The sequence below is a fragment of the Labrus mixtus genome, chromosome 17 (genome assembly GCF_963584025.1).
Source record: "Labrus mixtus chromosome 17, fLabMix1.1, whole genome shotgun sequence".
Taxonomy (NCBI): Eukaryota; Metazoa; Chordata; class Actinopteri; order Labriformes; family Labridae; genus Labrus; species Labrus mixtus.
The window spans coordinates 2,028,612-2,053,818 of record NC_083628.1 but is presented as its reverse complement, the minus strand read 5'-3'; the positions used below and the strand labels follow the sequence as shown (position 1 = coordinate 2,053,818).

The 25,207-nt window shown below is 42.2% G+C and overlaps 1 protein-coding gene across 1 annotated transcript; it reads right to left on the bottom strand.

Moving 5' to 3' along the window:
• Positions 1 to 6,437: 6,437 nt before the first annotated feature.
• Positions 6,438 to 21,064, bottom strand: LOC132992506 (aquaporin-3-like). Its single transcript, XM_061061833.1, has 6 exons — positions 20,865 to 21,064; positions 18,292 to 18,418; positions 15,095 to 15,232; positions 12,535 to 12,653; positions 9,075 to 9,292; positions 6,438 to 7,636 (listed from the first exon to the last, which is right to left on the bottom strand). The coding sequence occupies exons 1-6, from the start codon at positions 20,970 to 20,972 to the stop codon at positions 7,444 to 7,446; spliced, it is 903 nt and encodes a 300-aa protein (XP_060917816.1). The 5' UTR covers positions 20,973 to 21,064; the 3' UTR covers positions 6,438 to 7,443.
• Positions 21,065 to 25,207: the final 4,143 nt, after the last annotated feature.

Sequence of the window (25,207 nt, the reverse complement as noted above, 5' to 3'; positions counted from 1 at the left end):
TGTGCTGTACAAATAACTAAAACAAATAAATACAATTTTTTTCTACAGATGTCCGTTGATGAACACTTGTAGCTTTTGAAAAGCTTTCTGGTTTTAAAATGTTTGAGGGTTTTTGGGGCGCTGGTGGCGCAGTAGTTAGAGCGCAAGCCCTATGTATGGAGGCTGCAGTCCTCCAAGCGGGCGACCCAGGTTCAAATCCGACCTGTGGCTCCTTTCCCACATATCATTCCCCCCTCTCTCTCTCTCCCTGATTTCCAACTCTATTCACTGTCCCTCAAATCAAGTCTCTCAAATAAAGGCACAAAATGCCCCAAAATTTTAAAATGTTTGATCCAGTAGTTGTCGCCCTTAAGCACCTGCATTAAACCAAAACAAACTCACGTTTGGCCAACCACCCTCCCCTAACGGAGTTTTACACAAAATTGTCCCTGGCTCGAGCTGCAATTGCCTGTGGCCTGCATGCTTTGTTCCGTTAGCAGGCTAAAGTTAGCATATTAGTTTGCTGGTAGCTTTACTATGCATATAAATTTACACAGAATGACCGTGATCTAAAAACACTTACTGTACGTGACATCCAAGTAAGAAGTGAGTATGTTCTTCTTCTTTTCTCTAGGCCTTGACTTAAACAGCTCTATGCGTCTCGTCCATGTAAACACAGCTCTGACAACAAGACAGCAGGATGTACTCGAGCTTCTCACTGAAGAAAGACATGACTCAGAGACATTTACATAAGATATACCTGATTTCTGCTAAATTTATGTGTTAAGTTGCACTTTGAGTACTTCAATTCAAAAAGTTAGCCATGGCTCTGCAGCGGGTTGCTTTACATCTGAAATTTGTTAAGTGTAATATCTTTTACTCTATCTTAGCTGATTTTTACTCTTTCATTGCTTATATGCTACCGATGGATCATTGGAAAAGTGTTTTACCATTGCAACATCATGTATCCGACATGAACTGTATAGAAGACGTAGATGTAGTCGCATTGAAATCACTATATGGTTTGAGGAGTACCATTTTGACCACACAAGTCAGAGCAGGAGAGGAGCATGCTAAAGAAATTAAGTGAATGCCTAGATTGAGTCTCTAGCTGGCTAATTAGATATAATCTCATCCAAAACAGTGGTATACTATTTGTTGTGGTAGCTGAACAGAGGTGATAAATAATTTGTCTAAGAAGCTAAGAGAGCTGCAGGAACATTACGTTCCTTGGAGAGTGAGCAGCAGATGAACATGGAAAACTACTTAGGCTAACAAGTCTTCTCATCACTACTGCCTGTCGTCTTCTCTGCAAGGAAAAGCCGACAACAATACTGGGAATGTGTGAAACACTAAACAAGGTAACACACCAGGTACAGTAGGCAGACACCTATACCTGCGAAAGTGCTAACGTATAAATTAATGATGCTAGAATTCCCCTCACCAAAGAACAAGGAAATAGACTTTATTGATGGTTTTATATTACAATTAAGCCAATAGCACACCATATGAAGTCAAGTATTTGCAACAGCATTATTCGAGTGGCACCAATAGGACAAACCGGGCTTTAATGGCTAAAATGAGCTAAAACAACACCTAGCCTAACTAGCACCCGCCTGGGCCTAAACATACTAAAGTTTTATTCTAAATATAATCTAAATGGGTGATTTCTATTTTTTTAAACCTGGAGTTGTCATAATGTAAAAGTTATTTGAAGAGACCAAAAGGCATTTTAAAATGGAGCCCAATGGGGATTGACTCACTTTTGTACCAAGCCTCTAGTGGCCATCGGAGGAACAGCAGTTTCTTGACACTAGCTTGTTGCCGTCATGCAGGTGGCTGCTAACAGAATATGTGTCGAAGCAGCAACTTCTGGTGTTGAAAAATGAAGGAAATTGCAAAGTTTTTACAGTAGAAATTAACATATTTACAGCCTGGTTCAAAAACCGCAAAAAAGTCTGATTACTTAAGTCATCATGCCCACACTGTACGGGGGGTGATTTGTTTTACAACACATCCCTTTTGATTTTATGAATGATACGTGTTATCCATAGGTAAGCATGTCAGGACCTGATTGACAGGTGGACCCCGTGTGGAGGTTTAAAACCCGCCTCAGCTCCAGCTCTCAGCCTGTCGTTAGTTTGACTGAAAGTTAGGCTGAAACAGGATTTCCAACATGGCGGCCTTGGCCGGTGAGCCTCAGAAGCCCCCCCTGCTGTGACAGATGTCTGACGCCAAATAATGAGAGTAATAACCTTCAGTACATACAGCACGTGGCTTTCTGGTGGATGTAATACACACATGTCATGTAAGTACTAATTTACAGGCTGTTGTCGTAGCAGTTTGGAATGACAGGATGTCTACCTCTGCCCGTCTTTGCAACACGATATCCCTGCAGCAGAGTCAGACAGAGGCGTTGGTGCGTCAGTGGACTGGCAGTCATATTACATGAGGAATCTGAGGACAATGAGCCTTTCTTATAATTTCTTGACTCGTGCGTTCCTCCACCTCTGCTGTCTGTTGCCAGGGGTTACAGAAAAGAAAAGCAGAGAATGACAGCTGTTTGTTTGGGGATTTTGATAAATTTGAAGGGAGTGTCTATAACGCTGTCATTATAATAAGGATAATTACTTTGATTTATTGGCCTTTCGAAGAACACAGGAAGTTTAACACAAAGGGAGGCAGACTAAACAAAGAGGAAAGGAACAATGCTCATGTCAGTTATGAACTAAAGGGGTAACTTTATAGAAAATAGAGTTAAAACATTTGGAAAAAATCACACATTTGTTTAATCCCATACGTTTAACAGATATGGGTTAATAATTTAGTTCACTAAAAGTCCAGTAGGTGTCGCCAAGCTCCCTTGGAAAGAGAGGTCTGCCAGTCTTCAAGATGGGCAAAAAAAGAGGCAGAAGATATGGGATTCAAATACTATCTATATACATGAGCACATTTTTTTTAATTAAAGAGCAGGTTTTTACATTTTGAGAGCAACAGTAGACAGTCAACAGTCAATTTGCTCGGTTTTCAGGCGCCATTAGCTGAAGAGAGGGGGTCAGCCCTATGTTCCCACATGTTAGGGTTAGGGTTTGTTTTGATACAAATTTAGGAAAAAGATAATGTGGGAACATATGGCCTAATTTTGAAAAACATCTTAGAAATGTGGGAACATAGGCACGCTCCCAAAAAGAGACAGGAAGTGTTGGAAGGAGAGAGTGCAGCAAAGGGCCGAGGTCACATTCAAACCCACGGCCGCTGCTATGAGGAGTTTAGCCTCCATGGGGCGTGCACCTTAACCACTAGGCCACCTGTACCCCTGACAGCAGCTTTCATAGTTAGATTAAAGAGGTCAGATAGCTGCTGATGAAGGAACGATTTTACACATGAGACATCATTTATAACAACACCCTGATGCGTCTAATTAATTTAACTTGAGGTTGTGACTGTAATTGTGTTTTTCCACCATTTTCTCCTCTGCTTGAAAAACTCTTCATCCTCTTAAAAGTCCTCCTCATCACTCCTGACAGATTTCCACCTCTGGAGCTCTATTGAGGGCTAAGATGCTTTGTAAATAACTTTTGTCTTCAGGATCTAGCCTCACCTTTAAAGGGACACAGATGTTTGTATTTTTCCTTTCTGTCATAACTACAGAGTGCTGAACTTCTGTAACTCACCACACGGGGGAGCTGTTGCTCAAGCTTTTGCCTGCAACAGAAACATCTGTGAGACGAGACAAACGGAGAACAGGCTGACCATGCCATATAATATTCTGCTTGCTTAGCCTTAAATGAAGACCTTGCACCTGCAGCCTGTACATGTTTTCATATTTAATGCTTTGCAGTAAAAAACTGTGACGCAACAACTTACGAGACAAGAAACAAATCTGTCAGCTATAGCGGAGAGGCTTCTTATTACTGTTGCAGCTCATGGTGCTGATTTTATTTTCTGGTCATAGATAACATTTTTCATTTCTGCCATGTTGTTTCTGCCTCAGCGTCCATAGACGACTGAGTCTAATGCATAGGAAATGAAGAGCGAATACAGGGTTTACTCTGTGCCTTTCAAATCAACAGACCTTGTCATATTTGTAATGGAACTTTTCTTTTTATACATTTTATTTACTTTTGTTTTATTGCTGCATCTATAAAAGCAGAATCAAAGTCCCCGCTGCTTGCCTCTGCCTCTGTTCTGCAAGTCCAAAGCGAGAGAGGGGGGAATTGTAATTTCCGAGGCAAATGGCTAGATTGACACCAGATATGTTTGGTGAACTGCTGCAAAAGGTCATGCCAAAGAGGGACTCCAAATGTCAGACGGCCGTCTCTGAAGTTTGAGCCTTTGTGAGATCTGATGGATTGATATTCTTTCCCAGACTCTGAAAATGTCATTACTGATGTTTTGATGCAGAAAGTGCGTTTGTTTATCTGATGATTGGTAATAGGGCTTGCACGGACGGCCGAGGAAGACATCGGGTTTAATGATGTGAACTTCTGATGTGTGTGTCTTTTGTTGTGTAATGGGGGTGTGGCAGTGTTATTTAGAGTAAATACCCCTGACCTTTCTTGCCCTTGATGCCCTTTCAAACCAAAAAAAAAAAATCGAATTTCTAACAGTGAAAACCACCTGAGGCACCGAGAACCAAAGAGGGAATATTAACACTTTGGAGGGCATTTATTCCGTAGTAAATGTCACTATTTGCATGCAAGTGGGTCTCCAAGGTAAGCGTCTGCTCGTAGAGGAACACTCTTTTTCAGTTTTCACTTTTAATATGCAAAATCGTTTTTCTGTTTTTGGCCGTTTTTTAAAGTTGAAGGAGATTTTTTATGTAACTGGGTCAAGATTCAGTCACTCATAAGCTAAAATGACTCAACACTGTTAAAATATGTGCTACAAATTAAATGCCAGTTTAAAATAATGATGACATCATACTGCAAGGAGGCCATTCAAACGACCTTAAATCAGGGCATTGCAGCCAGTAAACGAAAGTGCTTGAAATGCAGTTCTGCAGTTTGTTAGAATTGAAGGATTTTTTTTTGTCATCAAATCACAAAAAAAAACCTTCCCTTAAAAAAAAAAAAAACTGAATAAACCATGAGTCATTCTCGGGGAACTGAGGTCATGTTAAAGGCCGACCAGAGTATTATTATTGAAGTAAAAATGTTGACACTGAAAACTCAAAGTGCACTTAGAGAGCATGAAAACCTTCACCAAGGCCAACAGCTCACTCTTATTATTAAAAGCAAACCTGAAAGGACGACCAATAAAGGTTGGATATATATTTCTGAGCCATACAAATTCAATTTTGTCGATATAACTGCTCGGTCATGAGTCTGAGAGTCTTCGCTTGAAGACATAGTAAGAAATGTTTTGTTTTTTTTCGACCTGGAGAGGCAAGGCCAAAGGTCCTAACCATAGACTGTGAATATGAACGGACGAAGCCTGAGTGACGTCAGCCATCTGTTCCTGCAGGGGGCGCTGGAGGCTCGTTGGCAGCAGCCTCCATGTTGGAAATCCTGTCTCAGCCTAACTTTCAGTCAACCTAACGACAGGCTGAGAGCTGGAGCTGAGGCGGGTTTTAAGTTTCTTGACGAACCGTTACATCGCGCCCACCTGTCAATCATGTCAGCTAGTATGGATAACACGTATGGTACCCCCCCCCCCCCCCCCCACAGTGTGTGCCTGTGATGACAATAACTAATCAGACCTATTTGTTTTTTTTGTACCAGTCTGTAAACATTTTTATTTATGCTGTAAAAACAGCTTTTTGCCTCTAGTGGACAGAACTGCAGGATTCTGCTTGGTCCTAGCCCCATGGGGGGTCTACAGGGGGCGCTGAAAGATACTTGGAAACATGGAGGGAAGAGGGGTGGGATGGAACAATAATAAAGATCCACCAACGACATTAATCCTGAAAATGAAAGGAGTCACAGGAGTGAATACCAACAGGGGGTTTTGGCGATCCTTACCAGCTATACCTCGTTATAAAGGTGACTAGTCAGGCTTTCCAACGATATAAAACACAACACCAATAAGTATTATCAAAGGGGCGAAATAAGTGACCGAAATAACATTTCTAAACTTTTTTTCAGGAGTTTATTTATTTTAAACTAAAAGGAGCCACAAGGTGAAAAACTGGTAAGCACAGGTAAGTAGCAAGACACTGGGAAACAACTGCCATGGAGCAACAATGAACAAGCAACAAGAGGGAAGGAACGCTGAGACAAAATAGACACAGGTGAGACTAATGTCACAGGTGAAGACAATCAGGGAAATCAAGGGTGGAGGGAAACACTCAGACAGGAATTAACACGAGAAACACTGAGGAGCAGAACTACAATATAATCAGGAAACACTGAAGAAACACACAGAACTCAAGAATGTTACAACAACAATACACACTAGAACACAGAGAAACACAAGGATAAACCATTACAAAACAGGAAACACCTAAGACTAAACGAGGAAACATTTAAAGGGAAACAAGCAACACCAAGAAAAACTCAAAGAAGAATCTAAACTCTGAAAAAAACCCCAAAAAAAACATGACATGAGTCTTACAACGCAGAGGAAAATGCTCCGTTTCAGATCAGCTCTCCTTGTGACATCACAGTGGGATTCTGGTAGAAAAAAAAAATGGTATATCTCCACCCATAGACTCCGCCCCCAGCCGAGAGCAAAACCAAATTCTGGAGACGATTACCAACCCATGCCTTTAAAAGTCGAGTTTATCCCACTGCAAAAAAAAAAAAACCTTGAACAAGTTGCCCACTACGACCTGTGAATATTGCCAACGCCGCTCGTAGATCAGAGTCATCGACAGGATCACCCTCCCGTAGATATTTTTAATTGGCTAAACATCAGTTCAATAAGGTGTTCAATGGTGCCTCTGACACTTATTAAACTGTAACACAGACACCTGATTTTGGTAGCACTTGTAATTATAATGAGTTCATTAAACATTTATTTGGCTACAAAAAAAAGTTGTGTTGAACTCAGACACCCTGCAGAGGTGGAACTCTGCACAGGTTGTTTGAATGATACAAACAGCGGGGGAGGAGACGTTGAGTGTGAGCGCTCTCTGATTGGAAGGCGATTTTCAAGGTTTCTCCCGCCTTAGACGAGAAATAAACAAAGCGCCGCTCAGATACCTCTTCAACTCCCGACTGTCTTTTGTTTTGGCTTTTTTTTGTCTTCCTCTGTGCTGATGTATTGGTTTTGTCAGACGCGCATCGGGGGAAGGAAATCGTTTTGTGCTTCAAGTAGAAATGAAAGAGTTCAGTGGAGATGAATTCAGTAAACAGGTGAGAAACAGTTCCTGTTGGCGAGGAGAAGTCGTATGAGTATATGTCTTCATAATAGCTTAAACAAAAAGAGGTGTTAGTGAAGGTAAAAAACTTTTCCTAACTAGCAAAAAGGTCGAGTCGTAAAACGAGAATGTTATGAAGCGAGAAATGAACTCAGCAGTGCTCACACATCTTGGTCGGTTGCAGTATTTGAAAGTTTCAACCTTTCCTCCTCCGCTTCCTCCTTCTTCTGCTCCTCTTGCACTTCTCCTTCTCCTTCTAAGTGGTGTCCAATCATTAGCTGATATATCAGCACACCCACCGCTGCACCCAAGAAGGGGGCACAGGCGGGCACAAAGAACCAGTAGGAGTTCGCTCTGCAAGAAGAATAAATTGAAAAACTGTGATGCATGGTGTTGTTTTTTTTTTAAATTGTTCATTCAATTTACTCACTGTAGCAGGCCTGAATAAAATATGAGTGCATATCAGAGGCTATTGATGTTGTGGGTCAGAAGGCATGCGAAGCCGTGTCGATATCAAGGCACTCTAATTTCAATATGTTTAAATGGGCACTCAAAAACACACAAACAATAGAAATGCAAATAAACTGGCGGCAGAATATGCACTTTAATTTGTTTATTTTTTTAGTCAAATGTCTTTTGGTGGCCGCTCAGATCAAATACTGTTTTGTTTTTTCTAACTGGAGAGATATCTGACAGAAGTAGGAGCGCCGCTTCTCCTCTCTCCCTGATTTCTGACTCTATCCACTGTCCTTTCTCTGAATAAAGGCGGAGTACTTTTGGTAGATGCATGCTTAACAGACAGACGTATTACCCAATATAAGACAGCCACTGTGGTTGCACTTCCTCTTCAGCTCAAGCCAGACCACAGACTGTATAAAACATGGACGTACTTTAAATCCCCCTTTCCACCAAGCGGTCCAGTTCAGTTTGGTATGGTACCCATTTATTAATGTTTCCACCATCAAACGTTGGGAATGGTACCAAAATAAGGGATCCGTACCATCCTACTTTTTTGGTACCCTTCTGTTGAGGTGTGAATGGTACCGATCCGACCCTAAAGAGTCACTTTTGTTTACTGTGTCCCGTTCTTCTTCTTTGTTGAACTTAATGAATAGCGGGCTACACTGTGTTGGGCTGCTATGATGTCACATTATTTCATAGCTGACGCGGCTATCTCCATCTGGTTTACACTCCACTTACCAAATAAGGGTACGGTTGGCTGTGGAAACGCAAACAAGATCAGGGTTTACCGTACCGAAATGAACCAAACCGGACCGCTTGGTGGAAACGGGGCTTAAGTGACGTCTCCCCCTCGTGTCTCAAGAGGCCAAAGATGAAGGTGGCCAGATTTGAAGTTAAGGTTGCCAGTGTTTCCTCTGTGTGAAGTTACCTTTTTTAACAAGTTTTTCCATCCTTTCTATTTGTATTAATGTGGTTCCTTTTTGTAAATTACGACGTTAGTTTGATTCTTTTACGCACAAAAATCTAGTCGTGTTTATGAAACAAATGAAGGTGAAGGATTTTGACTTTAATGTTGTGAGTGAAACAACATCCGGCCTCTTGTATTATAGTCCTACAACTTTAACCCCTCCATGGTTCAATGGGGAATAATTGGTCCATTCCACTGTATCAACCTCTTTCACCTTCGGTATGACCTCTAGACCAATTATATGAACTCTTTAGAGGTATATCTACCATCAGGGAATGAGGAAACCCTGACCTAAACGTCCCCCCGTTTAAGGACAGTTCACCATCATCATGGGTTTAAAGAATAAAATCATCTGGTACTCACGTAAAAACCTCTCCGCCCCAGCCTGCCATAGCTGTGAAGATGCGCGGTCCCAGGTCTCTGGCTGGATTCACGGCATAGCCAGAGTTGAAGCCCATTGACAGGCCGATGACCAGCACAACAAAGCCTACGGTGAACGCCTCCAGACCTTTGGGAGTTGGATTGTTGCGTGGATCAACTATGGCCAGGATGCAGACGATCAATGCAGCTGTTCCAATAACCTGAGATAAAAGTCCAAAAAGAAGAAATCAAGAAGAAGAAATCCATAAATAGCATCAATTTTCTTTGATCCCTTAATCATTTTATTAAAGGAGCAGTATGTAACTCTGACACCTAGTGGTTAAAATGGGTACTGCAGTCTAAATTCTAAACATTGTAGAGAGCTGTCTCCCCCCCCCTCCTCTCTAGAGTCGATGCTCACACAGGTCACCATGTGGTGGACTCTGAAGCTTCAGTGTTTATCCAGCTCTGCATGGGTCTGTAAACCTTTCTGTGTTCTAACCTCTCTCCATTTTTCAAAAGCATCTCCAATATTGATCCTAGTTTGAGCACGTTTCTGCTCGTGGAGCTTATTAGAAACATGCAGAGGCTTTTTAGGTCGGGTACAATCACTTCTATCTGAACCACTTCTCTTGCCCGCTTCCATCGCTGCAACACCTGTTGACCTGATAACTGCTCTCATATCTGACAAACCGAGGGGCGTCCAAAACGGCCGTGTGGGGGGGGTCTTAAAACCGCCTACCTTCTCTGGTCCAAACAAATCCAGAGCATTCAGGAGCAGAATCTAAAGTTAGAAGGAGGACATACTGGCTGCTGTGTTGTTGTCAGAGAAGCTTCAACATAGCATGTTTCCTTAATGTCTGATCAGATAGTAAGGTCACTTTCTCATGTCACTCACTCCAGTAGTCCTTTTGTTCCATTAACAATGAAACAATATGTTTTCAAATTATGCACAAAAATATCAAATAATCATTCTCAATCTCTCCATGGGGAGAACTAAATAAATCAGTGTTATCACCCGTCTGGTGTTTAATGAATCACCTTGGATGAAACATGAGAAAAGGGATTAACAGGAAACCTTGCAGACATGTCACCTATTTCATCAGAACGCTTCATCCTCAGCAGATTGGTTTGTTAAATGAATTGATGGAAGAAGCAGCACATGTAGAGCGTGGTGGTTTCTTCAGTTGGCACGTCGCATCTTTGGTACAACGACTTCAACAGATCAGGGTGGCAGCAGATATGATAAAGATGCACGTCAGCGTGTAACAGCATCGTGTCTGTGGAATGGTACCTACAAACGGCAGGTGTGAATCGCTTAGTCGGCGCGTCTGGAAAATTAAATGTTCAAAATCTGTTGAAACCTTCGTCATGTCTGTGGTCTCCCACGTTGTTAAGTCAATTGGTAGGATTTGAAAATAGTGTGTAGCCAGGCTAAAACAGGCTATCAGACATTTCCATGCTCTGCAGCACGCACTGAAGACTCTGCCAGTAATCTCACTGACGTCCATTGTAGGGAAAAAAGTTCTTTGCGAGATAAATATGTGCAGAACAAAGGCAGCATGAGTACGTGTCTTGCATCCGCAGTGTCCAGGCTTTTTTCATGCACGGCGCATCCTTTTTTTTCACGCACAGTGTATCTTCATTAATTATTTGAATCTTCCGACACAGCTGGGTCTAATTGACCTTGCCTTCTTTCCACACTCACAAGCTGTTTCCACACCGATTCTGGACGATCACATCAAATGAATAGTGACACTGTCCTGCTCATTACACTGTCTGCTGCGTTTTTAAAAAAAAGAAGGTGAAAGACGACTAGAGGAGGCCGTGAGATGTGATTGGTTAAGAGGCCTGAAGTTGATCAACAGATTTACAACACAACTATCCAAGTAATAGCAATGCAACAGCACACTTTGTCTCCGGTTGGACATGACTCAGTTATGTGTTGAATTGGTTTGTGATCTTAAGCATCTCTTTAAATTATAAAGAAAAGTGAAAATTGAGGCTGCTGAACAACTCCGACAAAGGACACTGATGGAAAATGGCCGTTACTTGTGTGCCACACTTTTTGTGCTGTACTTAAGCTGCAGTGGTTTTCCTGAGAGGGGGAGAACTGATCGAAACCATTTTCACTCACTCGCTCACTCACTCACCCCTTAGAGTTGAAATACTTGAAAAATCAAATGGTATTGTGAAAGTTTGCTTCAAGATAATTGGAGCCCTTGCAGAAGGAGACTTGAGCTCCCTCTGCGAGAAACAGGTGAGAAAGAGAAAGAAACTCTCAGCCGCTCCGACCGTGTTCAGTCCAGTGATTTCACTGTAATGCTCTCAGGCCGGCGTTTAATGGGCCTCTTTTTTCTCTTAGTGCTTCTGCTTACTGGCTCCTAACACAGATAAATGATTGTGTTCATACTTGTAAATTCATATAAACTACAATATTTTGTGTGTGTTCTGCGGCGAGTTTATTTCAGTATTAATGTATGTTGATTATTCTAACTTCTAAACAATCTCAATCTCCTCCTCTCTGGGTTTTTCTGTCACAGATTGGATTCTGTTGAAGGACAACCCGTCGGCTAGTGCATCCAATTAAACAAAAACTACATAATAAAACTACTTATAACCAGAGGCGCTGCTGGTCAGGCCCACGCCAGTAGGGGGCCCCCTGAGGGCTGACAAATTCTGCAATGACAGTAGGAAACCTCCCTCAGGGGGGAGGCCCCATCTGACAGCACTCACTCGCCTTGTGAGAGTAGAACGCATTATTTCTGTGAAAACCAAAGTTTGTCACCGAGTCTGGGAGTGAAAAAAAAAGAAAGAGGAGGGGCGCTGTGGTTAGTGTGCGCGCCCCATGTAAGGTGGCCCTTACAGTGGGTGGCCCAGGTTCAGGTTCGAATCCAACCTGTTGCATGTCATTCCCTCCTCTCTCTCTCTCTCTCCCTGATTTCCGACTCTATCCACTGTCATATCTCTCGGATAAAGGCTCAAAAGGCAAAAAGAGGAAGGAGGAGTAAACATCGGGACACTGGCAGACATCATGGTGATGAACGCTGGTTTGAGGGGCCCCCAGTTAATTATTGCCTAGAGTCCAAATTGCCACTTCCTGTAACACATAGGAGGCAACTGAAACCGGTGATGTCACTGTGGCATTCAACCGTAGGAAGTGTGTGACATCATGTGAAAACTCTGAGTTGGGTCAAAGCCGACGTCTCTGTCCTCATCAGCAGGTAGCTTGTTGAGGTTGTGTTCTTTAAAACTTCCACACAATCCAAGTTTTTGCAACCAGTGCTGTTGCCCCCTGCTGGCCTTGAGAGTAACTGCAAGTTCAGGGCAGTTCTGCATTGGCTTCACTTTTTGAAACCAGCAGGATTTCAGATGGTATGGACCTGGTAAGTTGCAAATTTAAATACCCAATTTGGGACAAATCATGTTGTCTGAGCTGAATAGAAATTAAAGTCACGGTTACCTGATCGAGGACTCCGTTAACCACGCCGAGATGTTGTGATGGATACGTGGCAAAAATCCCAGCTGTAGCGTTTTCCCCCACCACGCTCAGCTCGCCCTGGCCGAAGTCCAGCAACGCATCTGGCGGAAGAATTCACAAAATCCCTCTTTGTTCAAAGACTCCATGTATTTCTTTAAAGCACAGAAAAGTGTGATGAGCTTAATTGTTTTCATACTGCAGCTGTTTGCCGCTCCTGGATCGAAAGGAACCCGCATCAATCACTTAGACGGATTAAGCTGCTGCCACACCGCATTACAGCTAACATTCAAATCAGATGATATTACTTAAGATACCTGCAGACTTAAGGTTCAATTGGTGTGATGATTTATGTTGCAGAGATAAAGCTGACAGCAAACTGCAAACAGTAATACACCTGACATTTGGGCCTCTTGTTTACTTTCTGCTTGATTACATAGCTGCAGGCAGCAGCGAGTGGAGGCCGGGGATGTACTTACATGTAGAGAGATACCGCCGAAAACATGCATGAACAATAATGACACGAGTATAGAGAGAGGGGAATAAGTATGTGGCTGCAGAGTGCATGACATGAACATGAAGACAGGAATACATGCATCTCTGTTGATGTGCTCATCAGGAAAAACACAAAGACAAATCAGTCTCCAGTATTTCCAATGAGAAAATGTGTGCTCCACAATAAATGGACGTCCTTTTTTATCATTTATTGTTGAACCACTGGAACTAAGGATGGTGAACACCACGGGTCAGTCCGCATTTATCGTCTAGATTTGATACACAAATTTGATGGATTTTTTTATTTAACCAGGAAAGAAACTCATTCAGATTAAAAATCCCTTTTTCAAGAGTGTCCTGGCCAAGACAGGCAGCAAAACATTAACAGAGTTTCACAGCCAATCTTTCAAATAAAAAATACGTTTGACATTAAAAGACACAAATAACAAATCCGAACAGCAAAATGTTTGTCAAAAAATCATCCACAAATACATCAGGAAGAACATCTACAGCCAGATGTATGGATTTCTATTGGTGCTTTCACACTTGCACAAAACTCCTGAAAACGTCATTACATTTTCATGATGAGCTGCATGCAAACGGTCAAATGGACTTGAGCTTGTAAAGCACTTTTCTGAGGCACCATCAGAAGTAACTAATCAATTCATACACATTCATATGCCACCGCCGCCGCCTGATGAAGCAGCTGGAGCACCTTGGGGTTCAGTGTCTGTGGCCGGGGATCGAACCCCCACGTTTTGGTTGAGATATGACCGACTCTACCAACTGAGCGTGTGCAGGTGCGGTTGAGCTAGATGAGAACGCAGCAGGTAAAATATTCAGGATAATTCACAAACGAGCGAGTGGAAGGGGATGATGATGTTTATTTCCTGTTAAGTTCATGACCAGTATCTCCATGCACACGATGAAACTGCTTCATCATGTTTTCAGTATGCTCTTCTCCACTCTCTTGTTGAAATTGGGGACGTGTTGAACTACACTTAGCATCGATTCAAAGGCAAAGATCTGTCATTAAATCGTCGGACAGAGAGAGTCCCCCCGCTGTAAGAGACATGCAACATCTCTTCACAGGAAATTAAGACTTTTATTTTGTTAATTTCAGGAGGATTTAAGGTTAAGCTTTGACAAACAAAATTATTCTTATATTTATAAATATCGACATCGACACAGTAACAACATTTACTGTTTTTTTTTTTGGAGCAGAAAACAGGAAGAATGAACTTTGCAACTTCAAAATAAAAGCTCTGTATGTTTAAGTTTCAGCCACAAAAAACTTGAAATAAAGGAACTGTTTTTGCTGTGACAGAAGAATTCTTGAATTTGGAGTGCATGTGTGAAAACAGCTTTTAAAAAATGTGTCCAAAATATAGATGATAACTCGTTTTAAATATTTGAATAGGATAAGGAAACTTTGATCCAGAAAAATCTTCATCATCCTGAACCAAGTGGAGGATGGATTCAGACAGGATCACAGGGAAAATAAATGTAAGAACTATAGGCTTCAAAAATAAGGTTATAGCATTTAGCATTTTAAGACAGCATCCTTTAATTGGTGTTTGTTTTATTTTGTATTTTTCAGTTTTATAATTAAAGAAACTTCATGAATATGACGACAACGGTAAAGTATTTTGAATTTACTCCAGCCTCTCATTTCTCGAAGTCTGATAGCTATCTGTCAAATTGTGTACAGACACACACATTGAGGACAGAATAGCAACATACTAATCACTCTGATTATTCCACAAGTTAAGTTGGTCATACCCATGAGGTCATTGCTGTTTGTCGTCTCCATTCAGAGTCAGCGGGATGGTGAAATAATGGAATTTGAAAGATGCGATTAATTGAGGTAAACTAAAAAAAATATTGAAATTCAGCACTTAATCATGTCAAAATTTGACCGCCGGGATTATAAAGAAGCTAGACTTCTATCTGTGAAGCTTCATCTACATATCAGAAAAAAAACAGGTTAACATGTTTCAACTTCCTCTAGGCCCACGACTAACCCGACTTACTTTTCAGTTTCACGTACCTGAATAAAGGCCGAACACGACCGCTGCGCCCAGAAACGCTCCGAGGGTCTGACAGACAAAGTACAAGGGGAAGTTCCTCCAGGGCTCCGTCCTGAGTAAACACAGAGCGAAGGTCACCGCCGGGTTCAGATGACCGCCTGAAGAGAGAGAAAAAAAACATGACAACCTCAGTCAGTTGTTTTTTTTTACACATATAGAGGGATAAAGAAATAAAAAAAAGAACTCACTGCTCTGTCGGACTCCTCCTCTTCTACATGAGACGGAGGTTTCTAAGCTTGTATAGTCAGTAATTGTGGTCTCAGTAAAAGTCCTGTTAGGATGGAAGGTCTCTGTGACACTAATTAAAATGGCGGGATGAAAAAGATTCAGAGTAGTCTCCTTTTTTTTTCTAACCTTGAAGGGGGTGAGGGATGGAGGGGGGGGGGGGGGAGAGTCTCAGCTCCACTCGTACGGGTGCCTTGCTCGTATTCACACCTTAATTGTGTCAGCGTTGGGAGCTATCTAATTATAACAGCTTATTTTCTCAGCTGCAGTGTGTATTAGAGGGGGACAGCCTCATTATAAAGGCATTGAAGACGCGGCATGAGTGAACTGCAGAAGCCTTTGTTGTGTTTTTGACAGAAGATAGCGGGTTTCAGGATTGACTCGCTCGCTGCCTTTTCAATTACAGACCACATAGTTTTCAAGTTAAGAGGTAAATGCCCCCCTCCTCCTTCTCCTCCTCCTCCTCCTTCTTCTTCTTCTTCTTCTGTCTCTTTTTCAACTCTGTGTTTCTTCCGTCCACTGCCTCCTCTTTTCGTCCTCCCCCGCCGCCTCCAGCTGTCATCCGCGTGGTAAATACTGCTCTTCAGATAACTGCCAGTTTACCTTTTGCTGATATTTAGTGTCTGTCAAGCCATCAATAATAATGACTCCCTGTTATGCTGATGGAGTCTCCAGAAGCCCCGTTTGACTGACAGGCACTTCACAGCAGTGATGCAAATGACTGCAGCTCAACCAAGTGTGATTTCCTTCATGATAATAAAGTTTCTCTGAAACCCTTTTTGTTTTACTGACACTGCTGACAGCTGCTTCTACTCCCCTATTGATGCTGCTGATGAGCGTGTAAATATATAATGATGATTGCTAAATCAAGTATGTTTCCCATTTCCTTATTAAAAATCAATTTATACAGAAAGGTGTTGAAGCGGTTCCTGGGTTTGCACATTGGATAAAATGTGACAAAAATCTGCAAATGTAGCGAGCAAAGGTGTCTTACATGTTATTAGAAGTTTGTGCATGCCACTTAACGAGCAATTTTAAGAAATGTCGACTTATTACAGCTAATGCAGGCCGTATTTTTCACTTTTTATATCGTGAAGCGAGACGCTCATGTGGACGTTTCAAAGGAATGTGTCCAAAAAGGAGACACACATGTTGTTAGCCCCAAACCCACTTTTAGAAAAGTTGTCTCTGACAGAAAGCAAAACAAATTTCATTCTGGCACATTTGACCACGGCGCTGTTTATTTTTTCTATCAACCCGGGGCATACCGATTCACAGATGTTAGCTGTGAGCTAGCTAGCAACAGACGTGGAAACCATGCGCCTATGGGGTGTGAGCATTTGCAGACTTTTTTTTCCCGCCCAGGTTGCCACATTTCAGGCTTTTTTTCCCCCTCCACTGCAACGTGATGTAGCAAAGAAATGCACTTTAACTCGTGTGTAATACGTGTTATCCTGAGACCATTTCTGACCCATCTGCGTGGCTCAGAGCGACTGATCCAGACATCCAGCATGTGGAAAACCTGGTTACATAGTAGAGAGACTGGTAGAGTCTGCCTGGGGAGGCTGTTGGGGGTGATGGATGAGTCACAACACAAGAGTTTCCAGGAGACAGGAAGTTTGTTGTTGTTGTAGTTTTTTCTGCTTAAATCTGATCAAAGAGAATGTTTGGTGTGAGGAGCTAAGAGTAGAGACACTTATAAACAGGAAATAGAAACCCTTACAGCAGATGCTAAACTGTAGGTCGTACATATAGTCTGTACAAAACATGAACGTAGTCTGAGTGATGTCACCAATTGGTTTCTGAAGAGGTGTTTTGAAGCCTGACGATGGCGGACACCACATTAGAAATGCTTCCTCCATGTACGTTTTCGATTAATCTAAAAAAAAACAGGCAAAGAGGCGGAGCTTAGCCTCCTGGCTCCTATCTGCCCCGCCCAAGATTATGTAAATAAATGGATAACTCTGAACAGTCATATAATCAAAAGTGACGAGTTAGAAAAGAAAATCAACTCTTTACTGTTTTAGCGATTGAAGAAATTAGCTTTAGAGACCAAAAGTGTTTTTGTACCACGCTGTAAAAGTGCTGATTTCTGCTGTAAAAATGGGAATCTAACATGGAGACCTATCAGATTCTTTGGCTTTTGCAGCCAGCCTCAAGTGGACACTCCAGGAATTGCAATTGTTTGCACTTCATTCGAGCGGCAGTAGCTCAGTCCGTATAGGGACTTTAGAGGGTCGTCAGTTCAAGTGAAATTGGCCTGGAAGCTGGAGAGGTGCCGGTTCACTGCCGAGGTGGACAACCCCCTCACTCTGACATCTCTGCATCAGTGCATGTGTGTGTATTTCAGCCTATGTGTGTGTGTGTATTTCAGCCTATGTGTGTGTGTAGCATGGCTCTATAACAGAATGTAAAACTGAATTTCCCCTCGCAGGATTAATGAAAATTGACCCAAATCAAAAATCCCTCACAGGATTTTTCAACTGGCTGTTATGTGGAAGAAGTAAAAACAGAACGTTGAGATTTGTGACGACTCAGCTGGCTTCTTGTTTTGCTAGTTGGCTGTTTGTGTGTTTAAGGTGCCACTGGGTGCGGCTGCTGGGTCGTCGTGGATTGGGAGCACCTGGGCCCGGTGTTCCCAGCCCGTAAGAGCAGGACCACATGTCTTCATTGTGGGAGAAAGAGACGGAGAGAGGCCGCTCCCCAATGCTCCTGAATGCACTTTCACTCATGCATACACCCTTACACGACTGATGAACTGATTTCCACATTTCACAGTGTTTGATTTATTAATTTGGTTGTAAAGAAATGTTAGAGATTTGTGACTCCTCGACTCGTCTTGTTGTTTGTCACTGGCTTTGAGTCGGCCGTGATATGAGCGTTTTACCAGAAAAGGTGAAGCATGATAGTTTGTGATAAAGTGTATCCTCACCTGAGATCTGACCGCTCACAAGAATCCCCAAAGTCGCAGCGAAACCAAAGGCCAAGTTGACGCTGAGGAACGTGCCGTGGGACCCTCGGCTTAGCACCAGCTGCGCAACGGAAGCACAACCAAACATCTGGACAGAAGGAGGAGGGGGGGGGGGGGGGGGAACACAGGTTTTTATGAACTTGAGATTAGGTCACAAACATTCGATCACCAGCAACACCCCTGAGTCGGGGTTATTTTTTGTAGACTTACAGTGGCAGAAAGAGTTCAAAGAGAATAACAAAGCCCTGCGGAGGTTTGACCTGGAGTCAGGTGTCTCGCTGAGTCGTGCTTTTGCCCGTAGCCAGGGTGTGTCTCTTTGACCTCGGAGGTCACCAGCCTGCTACGTTTGGCCTTTGAGCGGGGACTATTGATGCTGACAACAATCTGACTCCCCCTGCAGAGTCTACCTCCGCGGAGGTCCGGCCTCAGACCACCAAGGGGACCTGATTGTCTGCAGAGGGAAAAAGGTCTCCTGGCGTTACCAGATCAGTCACAGCCGGGGGAAACGGGAAAAAACAACCGACGCCCTCTGCTGATATTGTTGTTGTCTGAGGGTTTCCATGAGAAGCAGAGCCACTCCAGGTTGTTTTGCACTGCCTGGAAAACATTTTGTTTTTACTGGGGAAAAAGATCTGGTGACCTCCTGTTGTGTTGAACTCGGTGTGTCAGGAGGGACTCCAGGCTCAGTATGAAGTCTGAAGATATAAAATAATAGGGTTCTGTGAGAGTCATTTAAGTGCAAAAAGATGGAAAATAGGGGATAATTAACGGAGGAGTTCTTGAGAATTTAAAATTCATTCTTCACACCGGCACTTCTCCGACATCTATGAAAGCAGAATTTAATGAGCAGCACTTACCTTTCTGTACCTTTTTTTAGAACTCCTTTACCTTTGAACAGCGTTTACAAACTAAACCAGTTTTTGAACTGTTCTGTCACCAAACAGATTCACTCTTGCTAAACACGAAGGGCAATCCCCTCCCCCTTTTTCTTCTGCACGCAAACATGTTGGCGAGGATCAAGAACCCCCTGGGACACGTTTGAAATGTTTTTTCCTCCATCTTCATGTCAAGCTTAAAGCTGAAGAAAGATTTTCAGGACACGATCTCCTTTCTTCACAGAGGATATTTAGCTATCCCAATCAGTTTCAACTTTTACATTTCTTCTTAAACTTTTATAGACATGATTTTCACCCGACACCTGTTTCTATCTCTGATGTGGTTTAAGATGTGTCTGGCTTTAGTCTTATCATTGTTGAATTGTTGTTTTATGGAAAAAACTGAAATGCTTTCATTTCAAAAAGTGCAATACATAGTGCTCCATGCTACCATGGAGGCTGTAGTCATCCAAGCAGACAGCCTGGGTTCAAATCCGACCTGTAGCACATTACCCGCATGTCATCCCCCTACTCTCTTCTTCTCCCTGATTTCTGACTCTATCCACTGTCCTATCTCTACAATAACGGCACAAAAAGCCCAAAAATAAATCTTGAAAAAAGGGGCAATACAAATAAAGTTTGATGTTTTTTTTAATGGCACACATCTGATCGTGCTAAAAGCTAATGAAGTAAGATGATTTTTTTTCTGCAGGATGTCTCCTGTCTCGCATCAAACAAAAACCCTGTTAGCTGCACTTTATATCATATTAAACTTTTTTCTTTTTGATTGGGTTGGCTGACCTAAGGCGCAGACTTATGCGGGAGTGGCGTGAAATTTGTGCGCGCAAACATACAGATAAATAGCATTTTCGATGTGTTATCTCCTTATTTTGAAAAGTGACACAAAAGAGGAGCAACATACACGTCTTCTGAGCTTTGTTCTTAAGGTACTAAAAAAGGAGATGTGAGTCAAAATTTACAATTTAAAGAAGTTAAAAAACTTCCAAGCATCTGTCTTAATGTCAAAATAGATTCATTAGTACCATATTAGTACAGAAAAATAAATAATAACTAATAAATTAGTTTCTTGTGCTAGAGTTTGTGCGCATTTTTTTGGGTCCGATTTTTCTACAATTTAAATTATAGAAGAAAGTATCAGCAGCCTGTTGAACCATTGCCAAAATGTTTGATTTTAATGCAAGTCCCGCCTCTGACAACGGCGAACAGCCAATCCTCTTTAAGGATTTCGAGGTGGCACCTGGGGTGGCCAAGTAGATTTCAAGGGGGGCCCATGGCACCCTTTGGACAGCCCTCTAGACACACCCCTGCTATAGTGCCCTTTTTTAATGTCGCTCTGATATTTCTGCTTGAATAAGGAATCTGTTGTGTTTTTAAAGTGATTTTAAAGGTGCAACATTGAGTAAATGTGGTTCTTTATTGCAGAATATATTTTTGCCATTTGCATGCAAGAAAGTAGACAAAGTTTTTTTTATTCTATTAATTACCCCTTTATCCAAAATGGTTCAGAACTGCAGCATGAATTCAAATAAAAATTCTTGAATGTTAGCAGACAATAATCAATCAAATTTTAGATTGTTGTTAAATTTCACTAACTGTAGTTTTCCTCTGAGCATCATGCAGCAGGGATTCTTTACTCACCACCAGAATCAGAGTCCCAAGACATTCAGCCAGCGCCTGACGCAGGAGGACGTGTCGGACCTGAAAGGCAGCTGCCAGTTTAGCCACGATGTGCTTCTGTTCTCCCATGATGCAGCTACTTGCAGAGTTATGGTGAGGTCGAGTTAGAGGTCTAACAGCAAGTGTTGGTCAGTGGCTGTGCGTCACTTTATAGGGGTCTCCCAGTCACCCCCTCCTTAGCTAAATAAAAGGGGGGCTCCTTTGGATTGCCTGCCACTCCCAAAACATCGACACCCCTCTATTCTTCACAGATGTTTTCCTGCTAGATTCTCAGCTCCGAGCTTAACCCTATAACCCAAACATAACAATAAAGCTGTGAAAGGCTAATGAAAGTCACTTTTCAATGATATTGGCTTTTAACATTTTTTTTTACCAAAATCTACTTAAAATCAGTGTTTCTCACAAACCAAAAAGGTTTAAATAAAGAGTGTAAATAATTGTGTGTATTTATCGAAGCAAATGAACTCCACCTGTGCGACACATTATAACAAAGGTCCTTTTTTCTAAACTGAACCCTCTTGACAAGCCCCTTTAGAAAACCCACTCTGAGCTGTGGAGGCCTCTCCACGTTAACGAGGAATGTATAAATAAGCAGGTAATCTGTGTGGTTCACACACAACACCCTCCGACACGAGCAGGAAAACAATCATAACCATGGTTACTGATGTGTGATGTGCTGGACGAGATGTGCAGCTAAATTAGAGACAAGTAGGTTCTAAACTGAGGGATTGAGAGCAATATACTCTTTTGTTAAGCCCCGCCCTCCTTGGTTACTGTTGCTAGGTTAGATGAAATCTCTTGTTGCCGGGGTTCCTTGCTTTGAAACGTTTGAAAGGAAGCTTAAAGGAGCAGTATGTAACTCTGACTCCTAGTGGTTAAAATGGGTACTGCAGTCTAAATGAAAACATTTGAGAGCTGTTCCCCCCCCCCCTCTCTAGAGTCCATGCTCACACAGGTCACCATGTGGTGGACTCTGAAGCTTCAGTGTTTATCCAGCTCTGCATGGGTCTGTAAACCTTTCTGTGTTCTAACCTCTCTCCATTTTTCAAAAGCATCTCCAATATTGATCCTAGTTTGAGCACGTTTCTGCTCGTGGAGCTTATTAGAAACATGCAGAGGCTTTTTAGGTCGGGTACAATCACTTCTATCTGAACCACTTCTCTTGACCGCTTCCATCGCTGCAACACCTGTTGACCTGATAACTGCTCTCATATCTGGCAAATCGAGGGGCGTCCAAAACGGCCATGTGGGGGGGGGGCGTCTTAAAACCAAACAAATCCAGAGCATTCAGGAGCAGAATCTAAAGTTAGAAGGAGGACATACTGGCTGCTGCATTGTTGTCAGAGAAGCCAGCACTTCAACACAGCATGTTTCCTTAATGTCTGATCAGATAGTAAGCTCACTTTATCATTTCAGTCACTACAACACCTCACTGATTGAACCTTTAATTGTGCAGACCTTTAATAATGGCTCAAACAGCAAATAATCTGGCCTTGTACATCATAGTTATCTGCTATTAAAAGCTGGTCTGGTTGTGATGAGGGTTGAGTTTGACCTTGGTTCTTATTTGTTACATTTTATTTAACACAATTAAAGTGTTGAACCTTGAGTTGTCAAAGTACCTCGTCTGTGTTAATCTGTGGAAATCGCACAACGAGGTGTTTACTCAGAGATACTTTCACCTTGCAGTAACATTCAACCATTCACTGGGGTAATTGTGCGTTTGTGTGTGTGTGTGTGTGTGTGTGTGTGTGTGTGTGTGTGTGGGTATCTTTATTCGAGCAGGCTAATGTGAGTGTTATCATCATCTCCGATTGCGGCGTAATTAAGACTTTGACTGTCTTTCTGCTTTGCTCAGCGTATTAGTGCGATGGGATTGGCTGGAGGAGACTCTGATGTTTTATCTTCGAGGTCAGTTAAAATCACACTGACTTGCTGTTTTGGAAACATGCAGAATGAGACCCCCAAGATAACCCCAAATTAACACATTTATCTAAATACTGGTTTATCTGAAGATTATTAGACGATTACTGAACGTCTTAAGGATTGGCAAAATGTTCTGTCATAGGGCTTCTGCCTTTTTTTGTGTGTAGACTCACCTTTCAACGTACAAGGATTTGGATATTTTACTTCCTTACTTCTTTTTTTTCTCTCTTAAAGGTACAGTATGTAGATTCCACCACCAGGGGGCTCTCAATGAATACAATAACAGAAGGTGAGGTTGAGGCTAGCGGGGAATCATGGGAGTTCTCAACTTGCTCCTGCTTGTTTTTTGATGGACTAAGATGCACAGTGGGGGGGAATCAGTCGTGGATTTTGAATGTCTGACAGCCCACCGCTAACGTTTAAATACCGTCTTGTCTCATTACCGAAAACAGAACATATGTTTTGTTGTAGTTTTTAATGATCAAATTACTACGTTCAGCTCGCCAACGGCACGGCTTCGTCATTGAAAACGAGGTTGTTTATTAATATTTCTTCTCATATTTTTAATTAAAGTCTTAATATGTGATTTTTCACACTTAAATATAAATCAAGTATATCCTCTGAAAATAACTCTGTGAGTCATGACTGTCTACAATGGGTGTAACACCCGAGTCCCACTGTCTGTGATGTTTTCAGAGTTTTCAGAGTCATATCTTCACTTTGTTTACATCGCCGGGACGGCCGGCTGACTCCTCCCCTCACGTATAAAAGTTGTTTAATTGAGGGACTAGAGAAAAGAAGAATAACATACTGTACTCACTGCTTAACTGTGTTTCTAGATCACGCTCATTTCAGGTAAATTTACATGCAGTGTGAAGATACGAGCATAATAAAGATCGCTAGCATTAGCATGCTAACACAACAATGCAGCGCGAGTTGTTTTGGTTTCATGCTGGTGCTCAACGGCGACATCTGCTGGATCAATCGCATTTAAAGCCTTTAATCATCAAATTATTACCATCATTGTAATAAATAAAAGTAAAGTTTATCCAAACAGTACATAGCTGACCTCTGCTCAACTGTCAGAGAGCGACATAAACAGCTCGGCGCCATGGCGATTAATGTTATAATTATAGTACGACACAACAAAAAGACAACCGTATTCCTTGCCAACGCTTTCAATTATCTATTTGTTTCAATTCGTTGTTGCAGCCTTAGTTAAATTTCAAGAATAGTTCAGAAATCATAGCAAGAAATGGAAAGTGCAAAACTACGGTAGCCCTGGGTGGACATTTGATTCGACCATTAATCACTCAGTTTTCCCAAAAAATTGTCATTTCTGGGTGTTTGGCAACTTATTTGTCTTGGTGTCCTGAGAAAAAAAAACTTGTTTTCTCGGGATAACGGGGGTAATTTCTTGGTGATAAAGAAAAGAAAACAATAGTCTGCTGTGATAGGCCAGACACAGGATGTCATGCTGCCATTGCTCACACTGATGAGGTTTGTTAAGACTACTTCGATGTTTGCTTCGTGACTTTTTGCAGCTTTTGGGGGATGATGTCAACAACCACAAACAAAAAAATGGAAAATGTAGTAAACAACCATGAAATGATTCATTATCAGGGGGGGAAACCGAGAAGACAAATTGTATGGATTCATGTCCGCTTAGGGCTTCTGTACATATCCAAAGAAAAACATTTTTTCATCTTGAGCACACACCGGCTCACCCACAACAAAATCTCCACACACACACACACACACACGCACACACACACACACACACACACACACACACACACACACACACACACACACACACACACACACACACACACACACACACACACACACCTTGTTCCATCAGGACGACCTAACACACAGCGAGTCCCGACCAGCATGCCTGTCACTTCCACTAAAGCACTTGGTTTGTTTCACTGACGCCCCATGCTTGCAAAATAAATTGATTCTCAAAATAAAATCACAGTGATGCTCACTCTTGTTACCTCCAGTGAGGCTCGCGCCGCACTGATTACAACGGTTTGTGTCTCCCGATATTGACCCAACACAACCACAACGACAACAGCCGGCCGCGGGGGCAGCTCTAATCTCCTCTTTGCACTTTAAAAATTAAACACACATACCTGATGATTTATATTTCACATTCCTGAGCTGGATTCATAATGCATTATGTTTGTGCTCCGTGCACAAAATCAAAGGTCGTATATTGTTCTGTGTAAAACAACGTGTAATGCGTTTCAGGGGAGCGAGGGGAGGGGTGTGTGGGGCGAGACAAAAAGGTAGGAGACAAAGATGAATAGGTGTAAGCTTATTATTTACATTGATGTAATTAAGCCTGGTGTTTCTCCAGTGCCTCCTCG

What these genes read in the sequence shown, in the direction of transcription:
- LOC132992506 (XM_061061833.1), bottom strand. Translation starts at nt 20,972, where the DNA reads ATGGGAGAACAGAAGCACATCGTGGCTAAACTGGCAGCTGCCTTTCAG. An exon ending in TTGGGACTCTGATTCTGGTG is followed by an intron (nt 18,419 to 20,864) that starts GTGAGTAAAGAA and finishes CCTTCTGTCCAG; the next exon opens with ATGTTTGGTTGTGCTTCCGT. An exon ending in TGTGAGCGGTCAGATCTCAG is followed by an intron (nt 15,233 to 18,291) that starts GTGAGGATACAC and finishes CTCTCTCTTCAG; the next exon opens with GCGGTCATCTGAACCCGGCG.